At 33.2% G+C, this 9,125-nt stretch overlaps 1 protein-coding gene across 2 annotated transcripts in view; it reads right to left on the bottom strand.

The window, feature by feature from the left end:
* ADK (adenosine kinase) overlaps nt 1–9,125 on the bottom strand; it is a 518,992-nt gene that overhangs the window by 81,464 nt on the left and 428,403 nt on the right. For both annotated transcript variants that reach the window (XM_034662708.1, XM_034662709.1), the window contains exon 9: nt 7,118–7,232. In XM_034662708.1, the coding sequence (XP_034518599.1) occupies nt 7,118–7,232 (115 nt within the window). The remainder of the gene's footprint in view (nt 1–7,117; nt 7,233–9,125) is intronic.

The following is a 9,125-nucleotide window of genomic DNA, read 5'->3' as shown; positions in this document are numbered from 1 at the left end:
TAAAGATGTCAGTTCTTTCCACACTGGTTCACAGATTCAATGTAAAATTCAATTCAGTAAAATTCTGGTAAAAATTTAAAAAATTTCAGGGGGGCAACAACAATCTGATTCTAAAATTTATGTGGAAATGCAAATAGCCAAGAAAATTAAAAATAAAAATTAAAGTCACTCTATATACTTCTGGTGGGCATATAAATTGGTACCACCACTTCGGAAAACTACAAGTGAAAAATAGAACTCTTCTCTGGTATAACTATGGTGGTGGTTGCATCATCTTATTCATTTGTTAAAGCACACAGAACTGGGACACCATGCAGGGTAAACTGTGCTTATTTTAAAAACCAACCCAGATATGAAAGGAAATCAAAATGGAATATAAACTCTTAGAAACAAACCTAACTGTATTACAAATGATTAATGTAACCACATTGAAGTGGATGGAATAAAAGAACTAACCTGGAATGCTTTTGGATAACAGTATTTTGACTAGACATCAGAGGGCTAAAGATAAAAAGACTTGTAAACAAATACTATACTCTAGGAAGTAAGTATGTTTCACACAAGGGTGTGGGCAAGTAATTCAAAACTACTTTAGGATGGAACAAATAAGTAAATATATTTTAGATAATGAGAGCCAGAACTTTCAATGTCAGAGGAAGAAGTTAAACGGAAGGAAAGGGTGTAGACTAGAATGAACTCTGTTGCTGGAGTGGAATCAAAGGTATCAGCAGTTTCAACTCATGGAATTCAAATTTATAAATAGATAGATAGATATAGAAATAAATACAGATGGATATATACGCATGAGTTATTATATGTACATATATTGCCAATCTATTTGCTAAGAGGGTCCCAAAGCAATGATTCTCAATTAGCAATGAGCATGTCTAGCACCCAGATCTGGGTTTCTAAATATCATCTGCTAATTAAAGAAACCAGGGTTACTTGAAGAAGTGGTTGATTCTAGGACTGAAGCAGGGAAAATACAAGTACCTAAAGCATCATAGGTTGTCAAAAGTAAGATAATGCTCAAAAAAGGATGGAGACAGAACAAGATAAAAAGTCTATATACTGGGCGATTCTATTTCAAAAAGAGACAGAACTAATTGTTAGTAGTAGAAACCAAAATAATAGCAGCTCCTAAAGTGCTACAAGTGTTCTATCTTGATCTGGTGGTAGTGACACAGGTGTGTTCACTTAATAAAAAGAGTACTAACTTCACAGGCATAAAACTAAAAAACAAACTGCATAAGATGTTCTATATTTTGATTATGGTGATTATTTAGTGACATATGTGCATTTTACTATATGTAATCTATACCTCAATAAATCTGACTACAGGTCCTACCAAAATAATGCTATAATAGGGTTAACTTTTGTCTAGGCTAGTCTCCCAGGGCTAGGTCTGAGATCTAAACCATAGATCACTAAACCATAAAAACCACGCCCCAAAGATATTCCTTTGTCAGGAATGTGACAGTTCCACATATGTTATTCTAAATTATTTTTTACCTCTTGGTTAGTTAAAGGACTTTGTCTTTTGTGGTTACAAAAATCTTAAAATGGGACATGAGTTAATAACTTAGTTGTTTATATTCCTTGTTAAGAAATATACATTCTTCAAAATCCAAGGAACTTTTTTCTATGAATGTCATACATAGACATTCTGAAAGAATGCTACTCAATTTGTTCTGTCCACACCATCACCAACCTATGCCAACAAGATCATCATTTAAAATTATTTTGGCTGTAGTATAGATAACATTTTCAAAATGACTTATAACAATATTTTGTAGGAGTAGGAGCTGTGATGATGTGCTGACATTATTCTTCCATCTGCTGAAACTGTTTTTCTTTAGAGTTTGCATTTTCTATTCCACACTTTCTGTACTTTATGTCTACAAGAATTGCAAAGCACATTGACCTTTTCTTATAGAGTAATGTACAGCACTAAGTATTATCAAAGAACATGAAAACTTAACCGGCAAATGGGGTGACAAGTTTCTTTAAGGTCTCAGGAACATGAAGACAAGTAACTTTAATAACCCCATTTACTTATAAGGAAATGACAAAAGGCACTATGATGTGACTATCTTAAATTATAAGCTAATCAAACACAGTAACTATTTAAAATAATATATGTAGATTGCTAGTAATAAATGAGTACGACACTGTTTTATCAAGAGAGAGAAGCATTCACCAAGACTTACTGAAGTACTAGATGCTTAGCTGCTAAAAGGTTCTATTTCTATCATCCCAGGAAATCATAAACCTGAGGCAACATTATCAAATCACCTAATTCAATGGTTCCTAAAGTGAAAGATGGAGGATAGATAGCATTGCTATATTACCTAAAGGATCTTTTCAACAAATACCCAATCCTACACTTTCCATGCCCCAGACTCTACAACCCCCATTCTCATACATCTTCTTGAGGATATATATTCTAATACTCTTCACAGGGATGCATCAGGTTGAATCAAACATACTTCTATGAAAGCAGAACTATATGTACTAAAAGTCCACTGGGTGGTTCTGACATGGCAGCCCCTGTCTTCCCGTTGAAAACCTAATGACCTAACCTATTTTCTCCTGTTGGGCAAAATTACAATTCAAACAGCCCAGAAAGAATTCTGGAAGTATTCAGAAAAGTCTACAATTTATTCTTTAGTGGACCTATTTCATTGTGTCACATAAGAGCCAGAGTGTGAAATGTTATTATTTTCAATTTAGAATAAAAATCTTATTGCTCTTTCCAATTTTTAGGGATGTATTTAGTACAGAAACCTGGATAAATGTAAACTTTCTGTAAAGACATATATATCTGTATATGTATGTATGTATATATACATGTATATAAAATATTTATTTTTATAATTGTTAATAAAATAAAGTGTTAATATATGAAGACCTCACTAGTAGGTGCTGCCTGGGTAATAAAAATCTTTAGTGCTAGTTTTTCTACATTTATAGACACAGGAATGACTTCCTTGACCTGACTCCCATGCTACCTAACAGGTTCATTTAATATTTATTAAGAGGATCAAAATGTACAGAATCATATTTTCTTTCCTGACATCATTCCTGGCTTCTTACTCTTATTACTTTCTAGTGCTCCTTGCCCCACCTCCTACACTCCAAAAAAGCTTGGAACTCAATTAGCCTGCAAGCAATGAGACAATGCTTGATATGTGACAAAACCTGTGGGCTAGATGGATATACAAAATGGTTACAAAACTGAAATAGAGGTGACCAAAAAGACAGGTGTTAAAGACTTTAGATTCACAATTTAGCAAAGAGGAATTCAAAGAACTACACGTATAAAATAACAGAAAGTGGTTTATAGACACCATATCTCAAAAGGAGAAAGGTCTCTAGAAATAAATACCAAGAAAACTGATTTTGTTACATTATTGCTAAATGCCAAAAACTTAGCAATGATCATTTAAAAATACTCTACAATGTGAGGTTTAAGGAACAATGATTCCTAATTAGTGTTTTAATAAGTGTGTTAGCACTGCCTTGTGCCATTCTGGAATGTCACTTATGGTAAATTAAGGGACACTTTCCCTCCCCATCTTCCATTAGTATTTTAATGCTAGGAGGTGGGAAAAAGCTGATCCATATTCAAGAGCAAAGGAGGAAAAACAATAACAAATTGGCATCTCTTCTGTGAATTGCCCCACAGGCCAAGCATTTTTATGTTCTTAATCATTATTAAATGACTTAACATGACACCCAGAGCCTGGCAAATGATTGCATCCTGACGTGAGAACGAATTACAAATGAAATGAAAGATCAAGCCGTATTAGAGGATTGCCTCTGGGAAATGAAAATCTTTAATTCTCTTTTATTATTGACATTTATTTGGCTGCCATGAATAACAACATAGCAAAGAGATTCAGCTATGCTTGTGCACTGAATAGCTTATCCCAGGGCTCAAAACTGCATTAACATTTATCATGTTTGCTTTTGTAGCTGACACCACTGAACAGATTCTCTATCCATCTTGTATTTATCATGCATTGCAGATATACTGCATCCTCTAATTTAAGTTCATTTTCATACAGTAGGAAGAGCAAAGATTAGCCAATGTCTTTCCTCAAATAAATTCCTGCTAGTAAGTGTTCCTAAGAATGGTTTAATAGATTTAATAAAGAACAAAATGAGTTGACAAAGAAATTGAGTCACGGGGGGGAGGGGGCTAATTTTAAAGGTTTCAACTTTGGGGAAATTGTGCAAATTCACAATGAAGAAGACACTTGTATGATATGTGTATCTGGAATATATAAAGCCTTAAAATAAATGTCTCCATAAAGAGCAACCAAATAGCATTTTACAAATCTGAAGGCAGTACTACAGTTCATGTAAGATAAGAAGTCTGCATGTTTTTCACTTTTCCAAACAGTGTTCATTGCTAAGACAGGAACAGGCCACATACTATATGAAGACAGCAATCCAGATAGTTATTATCAATGCAGGGATATCTTTTCATGACATTTCTTTTCTCTCTTTCACAAAGTAATAGTGTGGCTTTTTCTGTCATAACAATAAAAGATTATATGGTACCTGATGCCTTTGCTCATATGATCTTCTTTGCTCATATGACTGGATTGCCCTCCTTTCTTTAAATCCTTCATAGAATTCAAGGCTTAGCAAGGATATCAATGTATCTTGGGAAAATCACTTAGTATCTCTGATTTTTTTTTAAAAGCTTATTTATTTTAGAAAGAAAGAGAGAGCATGAGCATGAACATGGGGTAGGGGAGCAGAGGGAGAGGAAGAGAATCTCAAGCAGACTCCCCGCTGAGCACAGAGCTGGATGTGGGGCTTGACCCCACGACCCCGAGATCATGACTCAGGCAGAAACCACCCCGAGATCATGACTCAGGCAGAAACCAACAGCTGAAATTTCAATTGACTGAGCCACCCAGACGCCCCTGTACCTCTGATTCTTGATTGAAGATAATTTTTTAGTTTTCTGTCTTTCTGTTTTATAATTTTAATCATGGAAAACTTTAAACATATACACAAGTAGAGGTAATAACATAATGACCACCCCTCATATACCCATTACCCAGCTTCTATAATTATTAACTCAGGAAAAATCTCATTTTATCTATAACCCCACTTCACTATTTGTCACTCGCTGAATTATTATGAAATAAATATTTTTGGAAGTAAGACTTTGAATCTTGCTTTTGACAATTCTAAAGTAAGAAAGTTGGAATGAATTAATTCTAAGGTTCCTTCTCCCCAGAATTTGACAATAATTTCTTCTTTGACCCTTTCCAGGCTTATAGATTTAATTCATCAAAAATTTACTTCATATTCACTATAACATCTTTCTTCAGGCTTAATCAATTGATCTCCTTCTCTGAGTCAATACAACCCATATAGTCTCTACCAATAATCAAGAAGTATAATTATACTTCTTTGTATTTACATTTTTATGTACATTAATTTGATTTCACAGTTAGATGTTTAAGGCTCATATCTTAAATTTCTGTTTAGCAGTGTACTAAAAAAAACAAAGATAATTAATCGCTACTGTTTATAGTAATTATTAATTAACTGATGGGTTTTAATCTTAATGGTTCAGACAGAATTAACAGGTATTTGGCTTTAATAGTAGGTAGCATCATACTGACAATATTAATCATTTTAACCAATAAAATGTTTGTTTACTAGATGAAATTCCTATTCTATTTCTGTGTCATAAAATAGATGACCGAGTAAAAACAGAAGTGAGGTTTTCTTCTAGAAGTTTAAAGCTGAGGAAGTAACTTATCTCTGGATTTTATTTGCTTATAATTAGATATATTCATTTAAGTTAAGCATAGGAATTTGCTAAGTAAATATTTTTTTTCAGGAAAGACATTACAAGCTGATGGTATCTCCAAAATATCAGAGTAAATAAACCAAATCAAAGTGGATTTACTCAACTGAATTTTAATAAATTACCTTCTTGACAATGAAATCTTTTCTACTGAGATAGAAGGTTGGTATATTTACTAAAATAAAAACACTACAAAAGGTACATTTTCACAGAAATAGAATAAATAACTCTAAAATTTATATAGAACCACAAAAGACCCCTAATAGTCAAAGAAATCTTGAGAAAGAAGAACAAAGCTGGAGGTATCACACTTCCTTATTTCAAACTATATTATAAAGATACAGTAATCAAATCAGTATGGTACTGGCATAAAAACAGACAGACACCTGAAAAGGACAGTGTCTTCAATGAATGGTGCTGGGAAAACTGCTACATGCAAAAGAATGAAACTGGATCGTTTTTATGGATGCCCAACAGGTACATGAAAAGATGCTTAATGGTAGTAATAATCAGGGAAATGCAAATTGAAACCACAGTGAGATATCACCTCACACCTGTTAGAATGCTTATTATCAAAAAGATAAGAAATAAATGTAGGTGAGGACATGGAGAAAAGGGAACACTTGTGCATTGTTGGTGGGGCTCTAAATTGGTTGAGTCTCTATGGAAAACAGTATGGAAGTTCCTAAAAAAATTGAAAATAGAACTACCATATGATCCTCAATTCCATTTCTGGGTATTGATCTGAAAGAAACAAAAACACTAACTCAAAAAGATATCTACACTCCCATGTTCACTGCAACATTATTTATAATGCTAAGACAATAGCTAAGTGTCCATTGATGGATGAATGGATAAAGAAAATGTGGTGTGTGTATATATATATATATATATATATATATATCATATATATATATATGATAGAATATTAATTCAGCCATAAAAAAAGAGAAGAAAATCCTGCCATTTAAATAATATTGATGAGCCCTGAATGCATTATGCCAAGTGAAATCATTCAGAGAGAGAAAGACAAATACTGTATGATCTTACTGGTATGTGGAATCTAAAAAAACAAAGCAAAACTGAACTTATACACAGAGAGAACACACTGGTGGTTGCCAGAAGTAGGGGTTGGGGTGGGATAAGCAAAATACATGAAGGTGGTAAAAAAAGAAAAATATGTTGTTTTCAAATAAATTATAATATAAAGAATATAGAATTCTATTATAAAAATTAATCTTCATTATACTGGGCTTTGCATACAATTTCCACACATACCTGTAGCCATTATAGTATCTTCTCTCCCTTGGGTGAAAACTACGATTCGCTGCCTCTTCGGGTTCACCTTCGGCAGAGCTTGTGCCTTTCTGGCTATCTCTTTAATGTCTTCAGTCTATCAATAGAGAGGGGGAAAAAGTTCTTATAACCAGTACAATAAAGCAAAACTTACTAGTAGATTAAAGATTTAGCTTGTTGTGTTCAAACTAGGAGAGACACACACCCCTATTATAAGAGTTATTCAAAATTTTAACCATATACAGAAGTAAATAGAGAGAGTACAATAGCCTCCAAGGAACCCACCATCAAGTTGCAACAATTTTAAATTTATGATAAATTTTACTTTATCTGTAGTCTCACCCATTTGCCTTTCATATTATTTTGAAGCAAATTCTAGATACAATATAATGTTATCTGTAAATATTTTATTATGTACCCCTGAATGGTAATGACTTAAAAATAACCACATAATTACTATATTCTAAAAAATTAACAAAAATTTATCAATATCAGCAAATAGCCAATTTTCAAATTTCCAGTTACAGAGAGATTTGTAAAAAAAAAAAAAAAAAAAAAGAAAAAGGAATATTTAATTATTTTAGAGGTCTGGAGAATTATACTGACTCTGGAAATAATGTTTTTAAAATGCCAAATTTTTTAAAGAACTAAAATGAGAGGAAGAGATGCTGTTTCCTATAGACTTAATTTTATTTTAAAAAGATAAAGTTGAAAAAACCCAGAAATGAATTCTAGAAACCTAATGCTATTTTTCATATCACACAGGTCACCAAGTCTTACATCATAAATGTTCTGACTTGAAATCTAACTCTTGAGCTATTATTAGTAGGATTTTTAGAATCATATTTTCAACAACTTTAGGTAACTTAAAAATCCATGTCTGAATTCAGTGAGCCTCTAATCCATCCATGGTTTGGGCTTTATTGGTACTCTGTTGTTGTGCAGTCTCAAACAGTTATGGAGAGAGACATACCAGAGGAGAAATATATCTGAGTGGTATCGAGAAAGTTTAAATAGAATACATAGGACAGAAAAATTTAGGTACTCAAGGTAGACAAGTCATAATGGTTACAAAGAACATCAGAAACTATGACACTTTTATTTTTATCATTTTTAAAGATTTTATTTATTTATTTGAAAGACAGAGAGAGAGCACGAGCGGGGTGGGGAGGGGCAGAGGGAGAAGCAGGCTCCCCGCTGAGCAGGGAGTTCCACACGGGGCTTGATCCCCTAGGATCACAACCCGATTTGAAGGCAGACGCTTAACTGACTGAACCACCCAGGCACCCCAGAATCTATGACATTTTTAAAGGTATGAAAAACTTTAGTGAAATATTTGTATATTGCTTGTTCACTACATATTTGTATGTTGTTTGTTCACTACATACTTAAGAAATTCCAGGTGATACATGAAGCTAAGCTTCTACTACACCTAACATGATGATTCCAGACAACCGTTGTTTCTGAAAAGAATAGCCATGTGTGGTAAGACAATGCTGCTGACCTTTCAAACACGCTGACTATTTCACTTTTGGTTGCTTATTTTAGAACTAAACTAAGCCTGAACTCTGATAATATAAGAAAAGAAATTCCCTCAGTTTTGGGGAAATGACTATTAGAAATGACTAGTAACAGCTGAAAGGACCAAAAAAAAAATTTAAAAAGCCACATAATGACAATGTTTTTACTCTCTCAAATAAATGTATATATTTAATTAAAATGAATGACATATATTCTCCCAATCTCTTTACCACACTTAAGTTTTACAACTGTCAGAGTTTTGCTCATGCTTGGCTTGAGTACATTCATATTTAATAAAGATAAAGGGGTAAAGCCCAGAAACACACTCACTTTATCATCTTGGGAGCAGAATACCATGTATGTAATGTTTTTAAAATAGAAGTCTTTCTTCAATGTGGTATAAGGAATAAATTAAGAATGACAATCTACGGTTGTCTTCTACCAAGCCAGTGGGAAGATTATATATATA

Source organism: Ailuropoda melanoleuca, chromosome 6 (genome assembly GCF_002007445.2).
Source record: "Ailuropoda melanoleuca isolate Jingjing chromosome 6, ASM200744v2, whole genome shotgun sequence".
Lineage (NCBI taxonomy): Eukaryota > Metazoa > Chordata > Mammalia > Carnivora > Ursidae > Ailuropoda > Ailuropoda melanoleuca.
This window is presented reverse-complemented; position numbering and strand designations above follow the sequence as displayed.